The 17,401-nt window shown below is 44.6% G+C and overlaps 1 protein-coding gene across 2 annotated transcripts in view; it reads right to left on the reverse strand.

The window, feature by feature from the left end:
- Positions 1-17,401, reverse strand: part of KIAA0825 (KIAA0825 ortholog) — a 2,111,807-nt gene that overhangs the window by 744,028 nt on the left and 1,350,378 nt on the right. For both annotated transcript variants that reach the window (XM_069225418.1, XM_069225426.1), the window contains exon 16: positions 16,842-17,075. In XM_069225418.1, coding sequence (XP_069081519.1) covers positions 16,842-17,075 — 234 coding nt within the window. The remainder of the gene's footprint in view (positions 1-16,841; positions 17,076-17,401) is intronic.

Raw genomic sequence — 17,401 nt, forward strand, 5'->3', positions numbered from 1 at the left:
TTCATTATACATGTATCATTGAGTGGTGTTAATCTGCTCAATATTCGTATTTTTGGAGCCACATTGCTGAAATAGCTTTGATGTTCTCGTTCTTAGATTTAATTGAAGGTTGATTAAAATCTGCTCTTATAAATTTATTTCATGAGTGCCAGGCTCGCGTTTGGATTTGGAGTGCCAGGAGGGCCAATTAGAAAGCCCCAGTGGGGAGTGGTTTCCTAAATGAGTGTTTTTAACAGAAGGTTGGCATGATTGCAGAAGTCGATTGGTGTCCATTGTACCTCCTCCAACTATATGTAGATATATTGAATAGACTACAGAATTATGCTTTAAAAAGCATTGAAATCTATTTTTGCATAATTTCAGAGTTGCATTTTTTTGGGCTGGTTTTTGGACTGATACTGCTCTGCATTGGGGTGAATTTGGGCTTTTACTCGGACAGATTTGGGTTTTGGACGGGTCTCAAAATCTGGTAACACTGATTAGTGAGCTTCTTCTCGTACATCAGTGTTACAAATCATTCTCACTCAATCAACGCATCTTTTTTATTTCAATTAGCGCTTCAATTTCTTATTCCGGGCAAGTATTTCTCCCTGCATCTACTCCTAAACAGGTCATTTAGTCAATTATTAGTAGTTTGACCTCGTGAGGCTGCTCTTATCTAGGTGCCTCGGTGTGCCTCCTCCATACCTCATCTTCCACCAAGCTCACTATATCCCTTCCAGGGCTCAGCGTGGTCCTACCAGCATGCAGTTTCTGCAACTCCTCACCTTACTGCTGCATTTCAAGGGTGCTGTTGTCGGGTATCAGCACGCCTCTTAATGCCAGCCTGGAATCTATCAGCCTTAGTCACCCGTTGCTGTATCTTTTTAATCAAGTCAAGTTCAAACTTTATTTCGGCCACAAAAAGCAACCATAAAAGCATGCACAATAAAAACCGCACAAAACGATTTCCAATAAGAAGAAATACATTAAAATGTATCAAAATTACAAATAAATACATAAAATACATATTCAAATTCAGGAGAAAAACCCAATTAAAACATAAGTTTTTTCTCATACTGAGTGTTAAGACATTTAGGCCCTCATTCTGATTCTGGCGGGCGGCGGAGGCCGCCCGCCAGAATTCAGCCCTCCATAACACCGCTCCGCGGTCAAAAGACCGCGGAGGGTATTATGAGTTTTTCCCTGGGCTGGCGGGCGGTCTCCAAAAGACCGCCCGCCAGCCCAGGGAAAAACTCCCTTCCCACGAGGATGCTGGCTCGTAATCGAGCCGGCGGAGTGGGAAGGTGCGACGGGTGCTGTTGCACCCGTCGCGTATTTCACTGTCTGCAAGGCAGACAGTGAAATACATTTTGGGGCCCTCTTACGGGGGCCCCTGCAGTGCCCATGCCGTTGGCATGGGCACTGCAGGGGCCCCCAGGGGCCCCGCGACTCCCCCTCCCGCCATCCGGTTCCCGGCGAGAGAACCGCCAGGAACTGGATGGCGGGAGGGGGAGTCGGAATCCCCAAGCCGGCGCAGCAAGCTGCGCCGGCTTGGAGGATTCCTTGGGGGCAGCGGGAAACCGGCGGGGGGCAGCGGGAAACCGGCGGGAGACCGCCGGTTTCCCTTCTCTGACCGCGGCTAAGCCGCCGTGGTCAGAATGCCCCGCGGGGCACCGCCGGCCTGTCGGCGGTGCCTCCCCGTCCAGCGGCCCTGGCGGTTACAAACCGCCAGGGTCGAAATGAGGGCCTTAGTGGGGGAATCCAGTTGTTTTAGAAACCCAGAGCTGAAGCTGCAGATCTAATCCCCTTTTTACGGATAATCGGGACTAAAATAGCATAGAAACTTATTTAAAATATTTACAAAAAAAGATAAAGTGCAGCAGACTTTGTAGGGAGGTTTCATCACAAGGGCATAAAAGTACCTTAATGGAGTAGAATTGGCCTAAGGGAAAACTCCGATTCCATCTCACAAAACCCAGCCTAAATCTAGTGAGCAAACAGATATCCCAGAAGTTATCCATCTACACAAGATAAGGCTCCATGGAGGGAGAGAGATGGACATCCGCATAGTCCCCTTATGGACAACTTTTCAAACTAGCAAGCCTAAAAGTGTCCTTCACATACTCCAGCCCAAGCTCCTGATGAGCCTCCTCAGAACTTGGAGAGCACTAGTTTTCACATGCCACCAAATCCCAGCCCCATTTAAGAATGGGAAGACATTTAGTTTTACACACTTCCAGAAGAGGGGCCATGGGTTTCCTGCCAATAGCCAGGTTAAAAATAGAGCCCACTGCACTGGCAAATTTACTCCTCACCCTTGCGATACATGGCTCCAGCTGGACCTGGCATCCATAACCACACCAAGATACGAAAACTAAGAAACCTGAGCAACAGGCTGGCCATTCAACGAAATACCCTGCATCCTATTGCTCTTCTGACTGAATACCATAATGAAGGTTTTTTTGCTTGGTTAGTTGCCAAGCCAAAGGGTCCCATAAAGGATACAAATGTCTGAAATAGGACATGGACGTCATTAGAGGTCTCGCTAATAAAACCGCATCATTGGCGTATAGTAAAACTGGAACTTTTTTCCTGCCAATCAAAGGGACACCCAGGGTAGCACCAAATGAAACTGCCCCTTTACCATTGATATACAAAAGAAACAATATGGGTGCCAATACACAGCCCTGTCTCAACCCCCGCCCCAGCTTAAAGCTGTCAGTCCTCTCCCCAAGTGGGCTGTACCCCACAGATGCTGACAAATCAAAATGCAGAGGTCTTAAGTACTAGACCAACTCTGGACCAATGCTGTTGAAAGCACACAAGAGGTCTATGAAGGCCAGGCAGACCGAGCCCTGTCAAGCAATCATGCATTTGCTAACCAAAAAATATAGGTTTAGACGTTGTTCAATCATGCCAAGCCCCTCTCTGAACCATACTGCACCATCAACAGCATGTCAGCGCCCTTCAGCCATGTGAGAAGGTGCTCTAAACCCACTTGCCCAGCTAATTTGACTCTGGAATCCAATAACAAGATTGGACAATAACAACCAGGTAATGTAGGGTTGCCTTTCTTAACAACAGGCACAATAACAACAGTGCACCAGGATGGGGGGATAGCAACTTTAGAGATCATTTTAATCAGTTTTGCAGCTTTCCATCCACGGCTGCCACCTAAAGGAGGCTTCAATCGCCCACCCCTTTCTCACTGTTCTCTCCAAGCAGTGTTCTAATGGAGATAAAACCTCCACATACTGGGTACAGCTTTTTTGTGGTGGAGTTGGATTGTGCATTAATGTGCTAGTCCTGGCGGACCCTTAGGTTCATGTGGTCATCTTGGATGACAGCCCTGTGGTGCCTTCACAATTCAAAACTTTAATGCCCTAAAGCAAGACACTTTTAAGACTAGCTAATTATTTTCAGATTTGAAGGCAAGTAAGGGGCCATAAAATGAGTAAATATTCCTTCATCATGTCAAGCACTGGAATAGGTTCCCCAGAAGAGGTCTGGGAAATAGAGGATTATATGTGATTTTCTGCAAGCAGGTTAACACTCGCTTTCTATAGGATACTATCTTCTTGCCTTGCTTGAATGCACAAGAGATGTTACTATAAGCAATACAGATTTGGTCAAATTAGGTATTCTTCAACGTTTTCACCTTTTGCCCTCTAAAAGATAATAGAGGGTTACTGTTTACAAATCATTTTCGAGAATGTTTTCAAAGTAAAAAACACTGTTCTGGAAACACAGCCTGATCTGCCTGTAAACCTTTCTACAGAGTATTAGAATTGTTACTTATTATCACATTAGAAGTAGTAGACATTAAGATGCCAATTCAGCAGCGAAATGTTGCAGATATTCCAGTAACAAGGGACCAGATGCAGTCTTAAAATGAATGCAAACGTTAAAAGATACTGGATTCTCCAAATGTGTAGCACTGATTACCTAAGTATCTATTCGGCTTGCACTAAAACTTGTCATAAACTCTGATGAAAAAGAACTACTGTAGCTAGTTCTTCAGTAGCTTGGATAAGTTCCTAGAAAAGCCCATGGAGATGTAACAGTATGCACACTGCAAAACAGTGAAAACATGAGGAACGTAATGACAAGACAAAGGTACATAAAAAAAAATTGTGATTTGTATTGGCTAAATACAACTTAGAGCAGGCATCTCCAATGAGTAGCTCGTGAGCTACTAATAGCTCTTCAGCTACCTATAAGCAGCTCTCCTCTGTGCAGTCTAGCCTACTAAATTAGAGGCTATTGCTTGGATGAATCAACATATGTACACCAAAAATTGTGTATTCATGATGAAATTGTGTGCATTTTCAGAGATCATAAGATGATGTTTGGAGAAAAAATGTTTCACTTCCAAAATATTTCTACATTCCAAGTTGATAAAAACTTTCTTGCATTACTACTGGCAACCATGCCTAATTCACTGCGGTAATCACCACTTGCAGTCTTGCATGGGGTAGCCACTAATGTAATGTTACAGCTCAGCATGATTTTCATTGAACGTATGTAGCTGTTATTACAGAAAAGGTTACAGACCCCTGATTTTGAGGCGATGTGCAAAAAGGTAGCATTATTGGTAAAAACTGGATGACACCTTCAGTAGAGTTTATTTATTAAAATCCTATAAAAAAAAGTCTATTATTTGCTCATTTGTAAAGCCTACTGTATTTATAAATAAATAGTATGAAGCGTTTCTAAATGTCTTTTAGGGTCTTTTCTTAAAGGTCGGGCTCACGGGCCAAGTGGATCTATGGCTTTAGAAGATCAGTGTGCGTTGGAAGTTTGTCATGCTTAAGAATCATTTGTTGGGATATAAAAGAAATAATTATGCACAGTTAACTAACGCAGGGCTAAAGTCATTTGGTAAGTGGATTCCAAGACCTGAAAAAATATATCAATGATAGCTCTCAGTGAAAAAAAATGTACCGGAGAGAGTAGGCACCTCCAGATGTTCACTACAATGAACCCTGCATACTCTAAAGAAATACTTATTTTTTACCAATTTTGTTTTTTTACAATGACCAATGCCATTGATACATTCTATTAAAATAGTACTTTCATAAATACATTTGTATATGAATACATATTAGACAATCGTGATATACAAAGAATATCTCAATAAAAAAAATAAAAAAAACATAGCGCTTTGATGGAGGACCCAAAACTACCTAAAAAAGGTATAGTCAAAGGGAGAGGCTACAGGAGTGTACTAGTCAGTAGCAGAAGAACCCACCAACTATGGATGTTGGCAGATGCAGACTAGAAGAAAGGGCAGGATGAAATATTGTCAGAACTCTTTAACCCCGAAGTGAAGAACCATGATCCAACCTGAAAGTCATTGACAACTATCTTTAACTAGAAAGTTGGCATTAAGGAAATACGTGTTATAGAAAGGTGATGACTATTTTCAATCAGACAGGACTCTAACCATGCACAAGGCAGAGAGAGCGAAGATCATATAATCTTCATCGGTGTCCTGGTGACCATCACTTCCATACCCCAAGAAATCAGCAAGTGGGGGTAAAGATAGAGAAGCAGGCTGCAACTTTCTCCCAGCCCCAGACACTCTAGAGTCTGCAGGAACCCCTAGCTAAGTGGAGAATGTCAACCACACAGTCCAACAAAGTTTTTTTACAGCACTTTATTGCCAGTTTATATTCTCGCTCAGAATTCATGTTAGTGCCACAGCAGTTGCTCTTATAGCTAAGAGTTTTTCACTGAGAAGTTTTGGAGCAGGCTTCTGAGACCTCTTCATATAAGCAAGCACACTCATTCTCTCTCAGCAAAGAGAGAAAAGGAAGGCACCAATGATTTTGAGCATTGTTCTTCACACTTTTGGGTGCTTGAATTCCAGCAAACAAGACTAACAGTACTACACTAAGGTAGGAAATATTTACAAGTATACAAAGCCACAACTGTAGCCTTTCGAGCAAACACTCTACGCTGCTATTGCAGGTATACTTATTATAGATTGGCAGCTATCAAGTCAACAGACTGCAAAAAACACAAAACTCATTGTCCATGGTGTAAAAACAAACACAGCACTCAACAACACAGTGTTCCCCAGTGGAAGACAGGATCATCTGTAAGACCTTCTGCATGACCTTCAAGTGACTCGGTGTCTCAGCACTCACCTTCCTACAAGACAAATTATACACACTCATCCCCTATGCTCCACTTATCTCAACCACCTCAACATTTCTAAATCCAATTGCAAATCCAGAGTTGATAGATGCTTTTCAGTAGCAGGCGTCTGCATCTAGAAAAGTGTCCCAATTTACCTGTGTAACTGCAACAACCTCCTTGCCTCTTGGAAAGACCTAAAACCCTACCTGTTGTAACTGAAGGCCCTCTAACCAGTTCTTTCCACCCCCTTCTGACCATAGAGCAATTCAGTTATGCAGTGTGTGAATTACAAACAGTTTTAAATAATATATAAATCAATCATTCATTAAATAAATAAGGGAAGGTTAAGGTAACAAAGATCAGAGTGTCAAAACACAGATGAATGATTGGTGTGAACAGAGCCATATAGAGAAACGGTTAGTTAGCAAAAGCCTGACGATAGAAAACCCTCTTATTTATTTCCCATAAAGGCATTTGTGTGCTATGTTTTATGTTTAGCTTGAAGTTCAATAGCTTAGATTAACCATACAACTGTAGTTAATATTTTTTCAGATTTTTTACAAGCTTGAAATATCGGCTTCCTTTGTTGACTGGAGAAACAAGCACAACCATTGCAGACAATTTTCAGTTAGGAAGGATTCCAAAGAGGAAGCTGAGCATTAATGGCCATATGTACGAACACTTTTTCCCATAGACACAGAATGGGTAAAAACCTTTGCTACATCTGGCACTAAATGCTTGAAAACAGCTAGAGTAATGTTCAGATGATATGGTATTTCTGCAATCCCTCAACTGCTATCTGGATATAAGAAAGGCTTATTCATGCTACTGAGACTTCAATAGATTAAAATCTCCATAGACCTGCTCTGCATCAAAATACTCCCTTTGAGTATGATTAGAGAAACTGCTTCACATGCCTCTGTGCTGGTTCTTATAGGGATCGATGTACACGTTAAATCACCAGCCGAATCTCCTGACCAAAATCCCAGCCATGAATTGTGTTACATTAACCAAGCCTTCCATGATCCAAACTATATGAGAGTGAAGCACTGAGTATAGTTCTGTGACTCTTAAGCCAACTTTCAGAGAAAAGAAAAGAACTTTGAGTGGCTCTCATTTTTCTTTAAATTAGTCTCCACTTGGCCTTCCAATTGATCTTGCCTTTACTTAATTTCCGAACCAACTGAGGACATCTTTTCAGAGCACTCACTGATTCCACAAGTGAGAAAAGTCACACATGAGCAATCTGAGTTGTTCTAATTTCAGGCATGAGTGCTGTACTGCCTACTATGCCCTGAGATAGAGACAACATTGTGTGCACCAAATCGCTGAGATCTCTGCATTAATTGCCTAGGATAATGGAATTTCATTCAGAGGTACGTGTACCTCCCATAGCCTCTAGTAAAATAAGCATGTGCAATGCAATGGGTCTCGCATTTGATCGAGGTACAGCTATTAGCGTTGTAAATTACTAACTGGACTTTTCTTGTCACATAAATTGAAAATGTAAAGTAAAACAGTTGACATAAGCAAGTCAGTTCAAAGTGCCACGGCTGCAATGAGCACAGAGAGACACAAAAAGAAAAAGAAGTTTGCTCACAGTCAAACATATCGGCAAACATACAATTATCCATGAAACAGGGTCGGCCCCCAAGGAGATAACAAAACTGCCCGAAGGTGGGACAAATGTAAAGCATTTACCAATGACAGCAAAGGATTTTTGAAAGGCAAGCCCGGGAACGAGTGAAAGTGATGGGCATGAGTTGGTTAAAAGCCCACATAGATACCAACATGTCAGAAAAGCAGCGCTTGCGCGCTGCTATGCTCTTCCTAAACAGACATGCTATCCTGGGGACAGCCTAAGGCAAAGCATATGGGGCCAGATGTAGGAAGCCGTTTGCATGGCGCAAACTGCGAAAATCGCAGTTTGCGCCATGCAAACAGCCTTATGCGATGCTCATTCACAATTTCCGAGTCGCAATATCGGATGCAGAATGGTGTCTCAGACAAAATGCGACCCACCTCATTAATATTTATGAGGTGGGTCTTTGCGACCCCATAGCGAGTAGCAGACGGTGTCTGAGACACCGTTCTGCATCCGATATTGCGACTCGGAAATTGCGAGTCACACCGACTCGCAATTTTCGAGTCGCAATATCGGAAATTCGTACATCTGGCCCATGATGAGGTTGTTTTGGGTCAAGAACCTGAGCTAGTGCTCCAAAGGGTTTAGCATTCTATGCAGACAGCAGTTGAGATTCTGCCTCGTCCTCGAGGTCACCACACTTTCTTATTAGACTCATGGCTTAGCACTTAATCATATGGTGTATCTGAAGAATCCCATTTATCAGTATTAATATCTGAGTGTTTAACTCTGATGCCAGTGCAGGCTCACTCACTTTGTTTCTGCTTTGCTGGGTAGGCGCATGTTGAAACTGAGAAGTTAGTATAAGATACTCAAGGGTTTGTGCAGCTGGTTAAGACCATTGCCATCTCTCATTACCCCACATATCTTAAGGTAGGTTTCAATGTCATGTTGAGTAGCCACATTAGGACAGTGTATGTCAAAGGCATTTATGAAGTCACAGATTAGTATCACAAGCCCTTCATTGCAGTTCTTGGTAGCAATAAAACCATCAAAACTGTTGATTTGGCTTCAGAACATTTTAATCATGCCCTGTAGTGCCCTGCAACTGTTTCCCTTTGGACTGTGATACAAAAGTATGAGTTGGTTTCACAAGGATATTCAACCTATTAGCAGGGGGCCCACTAGCTCCAATGGTATAGGGAACATTTTGCTGTGCAGGTGATTGAAGAAATAAGCCTAACACTTGATAGTAACACAGGTGTTGCCCGAGCTTTGTCTTTTTTCGCATTCTTCATTCACTTCTCTATCTGAGACAGTGTCCAATAAAAAAAAAAATAAAGAGAAAGAAATGGAGTGAATGAGACTACAGCCTGAAGCAGCAAAAGATAACTCTTTATTGCCCCAACCGCTCCACAGATGACTATTTCCATTGTTGTTTTCTTGCTTGCTTTCCCCCACCCAGACAGCAATGCCCTGTCCTGTAATATGTTGGTGTCAGGCTTCCACTCAAGTCTACCTGATTCCTGAGAGTATTCCAAAAAGTCTAACGCTGCAATCATGCAGGTGAGTTTATTCATCCTTGTGGCAGGTTCTTACAGAACAATAAGATGTAGTAAGGCCTAGCAATGACCTCCATACATGATGTTTTCTTAACAACCTTCTTATGCAGGTTGTTGTGCCCAGAGCCTATCTGCACGAATATTGAGTGGGTAAAAACACCTGGGGATCAGAACACAGGGTTGCCAAGCATGGTTACAGAGCATCCCAGAGAAGCAATACAGTTTTATATTTTTGCATCCAATCGCCAATTTGTTCTGCAGTCACCCAGGAATCATTTCATTATCACTCCAATATGGCTGATATGTCTTGGACAATCCTTAGGCAGAGACACATCCAAGACAGGTATTAGACAGAGACACCCGCCACTCCATCAAAGATATGAGCTCAAACATCTAACAACCTCACTCATTAGCCTTTTCCTTCTCTCTAGGTCATGAGACAAAGAACATAGGTCCAATGAATCAAAGTTTTCTGTGGTTACAAAGCCAGTGAATAACAAAACGGAAGGCTCTGAAACTGCAAAAACTTGACTTGCAAAGTACAAAAGGTACATGCCAGACCCGGGTGCAGTTGACAGCGGTAAAGGGGCTGGTGAGTGCTACCCTCAATGTCTATTTACAATATGCTTGATCTTTTTAAACAGAGAAGCCCCTGTTATTCTAAGGGACAGGGGCTGCCATGCATTTTAAGGGATCATAAATTGAATTCCTGCCTCATTATTATTATTGTGCCAGAGATTCTAAAGAGCCTACTGAATGCCATTTTTGCGCTCTGGTGAAATAAAACATTTGTCACAATGCAAAAATAATCTTGTGTTGTGTCATGGATGCTTTGCAAAAACTGTAGCTGCGATTCAACCCTAGAAAGGTACATCAGACCTTACTGTGGACTAGGCGTCTGATGTATGAAAAAAACCCAATTCTAAACTAAGAACTAGTACTTAGCTAAGGCAAAAGCCATTCTAAGTAGTACAACTGCAACACTATAAAGTAACTGCCTAGCTAAAGCAAAACGTGACGCCTTCGATTGAGAAAGGATTAGATTAGCATAAATTACAGATGCAGGAAGTAATGGCCGAATATAAAAATAACACTTATAGTTTAGAAAAAATCTATGCAGGGAATTCACTGATAGGAGGTCCGGGTCCAGCTCTTCTATGCCAACAATATGCGTAGATGAAGGAAAACCTTAAGAATTTGGATACTTAAAAATGTTTACATGTCTTAAATGTCTTCAATTTGTTCTACTGAGTATTGCAATATTCTTTTAACTTCTGATATTTTGTGACTTAAATACCTTATGATTCCACTTTGGAATAAACATCTGGTTAAGAACACAGGGTGAACGTGACTGGAGATCAAAGTGGTGCACTTATCCAGTCTTTTAAGGGAGAACTTAGTTACATGCACTTTAGCATATGCCAGGATGGGAGGATAGTGTGTCCTCAAAGTACAGTGATACTGGCATAGAACCTCAGAATGTTGCAATAAAGTAATTGCCCACCATTCTGACTAGCTCAATGGTTATGGTAAAAAGTGCTCACATGTTGCAAATGAACTGATGTCAGTTTCTTTTCACGACAGTCCTCGCCAGTAGTGCGGAGTTATGAAGAACAATGAGAATGGTGCGCCAAAACTAGGGCACTTAAAGGGAAGCTCCTGTCCAAAGACATCAGTTCACATAGTGGGGAGGATTGGCGGGTCAGTAAGGAATCTGCAACCAGAATATGTCTCTAACAGATATATTGTTACTGAAGGCAAGTAACTTGTTCAGCTGATAGAAACTTCTTGTTGCAGATTCCTTATCTTAGAACAGATAACCAAGCAATATCACCCCCAGTGGTGGGCTGCGAACTAATATCACACCAAAAAGTCCTGCAGGATCGAACGGTCGAAGTAGCCGTCTCTGCAGACCTGACTATCCAGGCAGCAATGTTTAGTGAACGTGTGCAGGGATGCCCACTTCGCTGCCTGGCAGATATCTAGGACTGGAACTCCGCGTGCTAGTGCTGTGGTAGCAGCAGTTGCTTTGGTGGAATGAGCACACAAACCCTCCTGGGGTTGCTTTTTCGCCAAAGAGCAGAACATCTTGATGCAGAGGACTACCCATCGCAAGATGGTCCTCTTCTGCACAGCCCCCACATAACTCACAAAGAGTTGATCTTGCGCCTGGAAATCTTTGGTATGATTGAGGTATAAAGCCAACGTTCTTTTTGGATTCAGGCAGTGGAGTCTCTCCTCCTCATGAGAGGGACGTGGGGGTGCGTAAAAAGTAGGCAAGGTGATTGATTGGCCTACATGAAAAGGTGTCACCACTCTGGGAAGGAAGACAGCTCTGGTACGAAGCACCACTTTGTCAGGGTGGACAGCCAGAAATGGTGGCTTCGAAGACAGAGCCTGGAGCTCACTCACTCTGCAAGCAGAGGTGATGGCAATCAAGAAGGCAGTTTTAAGAGTCAAGAGCCGCAGAGGACAGTTGTGGAGCGGCTTGAAAGGAACACACATGAAATATGTGAAGACAAAGTTCAAATCCCATTGGGGCATTATGAACGGGATAGGAGGGAACATGTGTCCTTTATGAAACCTCCCAACAATGGGAGATCTGAACAAAGAAGGTTGGTTTGGCTGCCTTAAAAAGTCAGAAATGGCAGACAAATAGCCTTTGAGGGTGACTACAGCAGAGCCCTTCTAGGCAAGAGAGAGAATGAGATGGGTGCAGAAATGGGATCAACAGATTTGTTGATACCCCATGCCATAAATTTGTTCCAACGACAGGCGTGTACCGTTTTGGTGAAGGGATGGCTGGCTGCCAAGGTAACATCACAGACTTCAGGCGGAAGGTCAAAAGCTGTCAACTACCGCTGCTTAATCTCCATGCAAGGAGGCGGAGACTGGACAGGTTCGGGCGAAGGAGTGTCCTCTGTTGCTGCGACAGAAGATCCTCCCGAAGGGGCAGTCTGATCGAAGGATCGATGGCCATGCTCAAGAGATCGGGATACCTGACTCTTTGTGCCCAGTCCGGAGATACCAGGATTACTTGGGCCCGGTCGAGCCTGATCTTCTTCAGAACTCTGGCCAGTAAGGGCATTGGCGGGAAGGCGTAAAGGAGGCCTGATCTCTGCTCAAGACGAAAAGCGCCTCCAAGCGAGTGCCGCCTTAGAAACTCCAACGTTCAAAACAGCCGACATTGCGCGTTCTCTGCAGAGGCGAACAGATCTAACCAAGGCTCCCCCCACTGCTGAAAGAGACCTTGTGCCAACTCCGGATGGAGACGCCATTCGTGATCGACTATGCATCGACAGCTGAGTTAGTCTGCTCTGACGTTCAGAGAGCCCGCCAGATGTTGAACCACCAGAGAAATGCCCTGGCGTTCCAGCCATGTCCGGAGGTGAACAGCCTCTTGACAGAGGATCCCCGACCCCACTCTGCACTGCTTGTTTCAGTACCACATGGCGGTGGTGTTGTCAGTGAACACCTGCACCACTTTCCCTTTGAGAGAGAGGGAAGCAATGCTTTCAATGCAAGAATGATCGCACAGAGCTCCAAAAGGTTGATGTTAAGCCCGGGTCAGCTGGAGACCAGAGGCCTCAGATCTTCGCCTCTCCCATGTGGCCGCCCCATCCCAGGAGTGATGCATCTGTCACTACTGTGAGATCTGGTTGGGGAAGGGATAGGGATCTGCAGCTGACCCAATCTAGATTTGACAGCCACCACGCAGATCTGGTGCAGTCCCCTCCGAGATCTGGACCATGTCTGAGAGATTCCCCTGATGCTGAGCCCAATGGAACTTCAGGTCCCACTGCAGAGCCCGCATGTGCCATCTGGCATGTTGGACCAGCAGAATACAGGAGGCCATCAGGCCCAGCAGCCTCAGAGTCATTCTCACTGAAATCCAGGATAGAGGCTGAAACATTGGAATCCTAGCCCGAATATCCTGGACTCGCATTTCGGGAGGATAAGCCTGAAACTGCACTGTATCCAGAACAGCTTCAATGAAAGGGAGCGCCTGAGAGGGAGTCAGATGTGACTTCGGCATGCTTAGAGTCAACCCCAGTGAATGCAAGAGGTTCACCATAGTCTGGCGATGGGAGACGACAGCCTGGGGTGAGTTTGCCTTCAACAGCCAGTCGTCGAGTTAGGGGAAGGCTGAAACCCCTAACCTGCGCAGATGAGCTGCAACCACTACCATCACTTTTGTGAAAACACGAGGTAAGGCCAAAGGGGAGCACTGTGAACTGAAAGTGTCCGTGACGTACCACAAATTGCATGTAACGTCTGTGGGCCGGCAGGACGGGAATGTGGAAATAGGCGTACTGCAAGTCCAACGCTACCATCCAGTCTAAAAGGTCAAGGGCAGACAGGACCTGAGCTAGAGTTAGCATTGTGAACTTCTCCTTCTTGAGGAAGAGATTGAGGAACCGGAGATCTAAGATAGGGCGAAGGCCCTTGTCCTTTTTGGGCACCAGAAAGTAGTGGAAATAACAACCACAACCTACTTCTGGCTCAGGGACCCTCGCTATGGCTCCCTTGACCAAGAGATTTCTGACTTCCTTGCAGAGAAGTGCCAAATGAGCCTTCAACAGATAATCGAATGATGGTGGGATGGCCGGAGGGGAAGTCTAGAAGGGGGGGGAGAGCAGTCCCTTGGGACAATTTGCAACACCCACCTGTCTGTGGTGATGGATTCCCAGTGGGGCAGGTGAGGGCAGATCCTGCCATCAACTGGCTTAGGACGTTCCAACGGACTAGGAAGGCTTGAATACAATGGAGGGGGGAAGGGTGGACTGGGTGGAACGCTGGCTCCCTGATCCACAAGCATGTGGGATCCTGCATCCACACAGAGGCTGTGAAGCATGTGTGGGTCGGTGGCCGGGTGAAAATAAACGCGGCTGAGCACCCCTTCTGTAGCCACTAGCCATGTTAGGGACAAAAAGTGGACTGTGGGGGGAGGAGCAGCTACGACACCAAGAGACTGAGCCGTAGCCCAGGAATCCTTAAAGTGCTCGAGCACTGAGTCCGCTTTGTCTCCAGAGAGACGGGTGCCATCAAAGGGCATGTCAATTAGAGATTGCTAGACATCCCCTGAAAAGCCAGTGGTCCTCAACCAGGCGTAGAGCCTCAAGGCCACTGTCGATGCAACCGATCTACCTAGTGAGTCAGTAGTATCCAATCCACAATGAATTATGAACTTTGCAAAATCTCTCCCATCAGTGACAGATGGGAAGAGAACTGCCCGAGCCTCCTCCGGGACTCGAAGAAGCACCTGCGTGTCCATATCCCAGAGAGCATGGGAGTATCTGTCCAAAAGGCATGTGGTGTTCACGGACCGCAGCGCTAGAGTGGTGGAAAGAAAACATTTTCTATCCAAGGTTATCCAGTCTTTTTGATTCCCTATACCGGGGAGCGGAAGGGAATGCGCCAGAAGAAGTGAAAGCCTGGATCACAAGGCTCTCAGATTTAGGATGTTGGTCAGGAATTTTGGGTCGGTCGGCACAGGCCGATGGTGGCGGGCAACCATCCTATTCACAGGAGCCCTTGTGCTGAGTTTGTACCAGGTAACCAGTAGGATGTCTGTAAAGGGCTTCATTAAAGGGTAGGAGGGGTTCCGAACTGAAAGCCCCAGGCTGAAGCACAGAAGAAAGCTTAAGGTCAGCAACCCTTCTTACCACCATGGAGTATGCAGCTCCCTCCTTCGTTTCCATGGTAGGGGGAGAAAGCATGCCAGAGTCAGGAGAGGTATCTAGTCCGCTAGCGTCGCCCAAATCCTGAACTCAGTCATTGTCAGGGTCAAGCTGGTATTCTATAGGGTCCAGCGACCCCTCTACACTATCTCCATATCCATACCCATAGACAGAAGAGTTAGGATCCGACTTGGGGCCAAGAGAGCCCAAGGAAAACAGAATCGGCTTTGAGCGACGCGGGTCTGGCTCTTGGTCATCGGGGATAAGTATAGGATCGACATCGATTGCTGGCCTTGGCATGACCGGAGTGGAACCTGAGAGGGCCCTCACGGACTCATCTGGGCCCGAAGGCACTGAGGACGGATAGGTTTGAACAAAGATGAGGCGCATGACCTCATAGAACTCTTTCAACTGGGGAGGGGTGACACCGGCTCCTGGGAAGTCAGGGAGGCATGGAGCCTACCCAGAGGCAGGTTCTGAAGACAGAGGCCCAGAGCATCAACGGTCTTCCCGCATCGCATCGTCTGAGAGACAGGGTGAAGATGAAGGACATTTGGCCTCCTTCGACTTCTTCTTCTTCTTATGACTCTATTGTCCTGAGGACTTTGAATGGGGCGAGGAGGATGGGTGATGACTCCGCAAGTGGTCTTGGGACCTTCCTCTCGAACAAGACCAGGAGCAACACAGAGTCGAGGACCAGGCCACCAAGAGCTAAATGGACCGCTCCCTCAAAGCCTTTGGGTTTATGGCCAGACACTCAGAGCACGATTTCAGGGTCGCGCTGCAGACACCAAAGGCAGACGAGATGCGGATCTGTCTCTGACATCATTCGGTGACAGGAGTTGCAGGGTTTGAAATTGGTCTTCTGGGACATCCTTTGAAACATCCAAAACTCATCATAAGTATTCAACAAAAGTGTTGCAGTTAGCCAAAAAATTATTAGGAGTAGCTCTTCTCTCGGATATGCGCGTAGGCTGATGTATATAGAGTCAGTGCGCCTAGGTTGCGCGTATATATGACCGCGACATCATCATGGCGACCATGATATCAATGATGCACGCGGAGTCAACTGACATCACCTCACAGCATGCAGGGGTTCTGCTCAAAGAAAAATCTCCGGATCCAGTCTGACGCATGGGAGAAATTCTAAGGTAAGGAATCTGCAACTAGAATTCTATCAGATAATTGAAGAAATTCTTGCTACATCGAATGAATGGCATGAGTAAGGTTGACTGACAAAATCAGTAACTTTTGAAAACGGTCAGCATTTCTGGTTCGTGATGTCACCGAATTTCACCACATCTAAAAAGGATATCCGGTAACAGGATGCTGCACAGAGGCATTTATGAGTGTGGAAAGTAGTACTACAGGAATACACATGTATGTGCTCTTACATGCCCTTGTGAATCCGCCCTGAAACGTCCAACTATCTATTACTGAAAGTGGAAAAAAATCACAGTCCTTTCTATTTGTACTTATTGTATATGGATATTCTCGTAATATTCCCATTTTATTAAAGTTTTTGTTTTGGGGCAAATTAACAAGCCATGTAGGAGCACGTATAAGAGTACTACACACGTACTAACTTACTTACTCCTGAATGCCCTTGTGAATAGGCCTGCTCGCATCTAGTTTGATGATTCAGTTTACAAGAGATAACAGTAAGAACTAGGTACTGAGTAAGCATAGGGTCTAGTTTGTAGTAACAATATTTCACTAGGGTACAAGAACAAGATAATATCACCTTCTATGCATAGTATAACACCACCAACAACACCTTTCCTTATTTATATGTATTCAACGTATGAAGTTGCTGGGCATTTTTCTGCAGACATTGCATAAGCATTTCTTTTTTAGAAGGAATGACAGTAAAAAAATGGCACCCACTTCCTCCAGACTGCGTTAGGTCCCTCTCTTTGCGCAGGTAATTCCATCCCTTCGGAACTGTTCGCAGCAAGGCTTCAGTAACACTCTGTGTGTGCGGGTAGCTTCCACGGTTCTTTTTTGTGTCCCAGGCCAGAATTAAAGAAATGATCTGCTTCACGAGTCCCATCACTGAATCAATCAAACTCTGTCTTAAACACCTAAAAACCTCTGGTTCGGATTCGGTGCCGATGTTAACTGAATGAAAAGAAAAAAGAATAAACAAACACAGAACGGAATATCTTTTCTTGTCAATCACTTGTCATGTTATGCAAAACTTCGAAGCAGTAAAACAATGGATCCACTTGACTCTGCAATACTGCTGCTGCGTCTACATAATTAGATACAGAGAAAATACCTTCTCTTAACTACTCAAACATGAATCATACTCGTAGGCAATGATTTCTTTAACACGCACGGGCAATTAAAACCTTTACAACATACGACACAATATATTATAAAGAAAAATAATTAAATCGTGAAAATCATTAACAGTGGAATCAAATAAAAATATATAATCACAA

Source organism: Pleurodeles waltl, chromosome 1_1 (genome assembly GCF_031143425.1).
Source record: "Pleurodeles waltl isolate 20211129_DDA chromosome 1_1, aPleWal1.hap1.20221129, whole genome shotgun sequence".
Classification (NCBI taxonomy): domain Eukaryota; kingdom Metazoa; phylum Chordata; class Amphibia; order Caudata; family Salamandridae; genus Pleurodeles; species Pleurodeles waltl.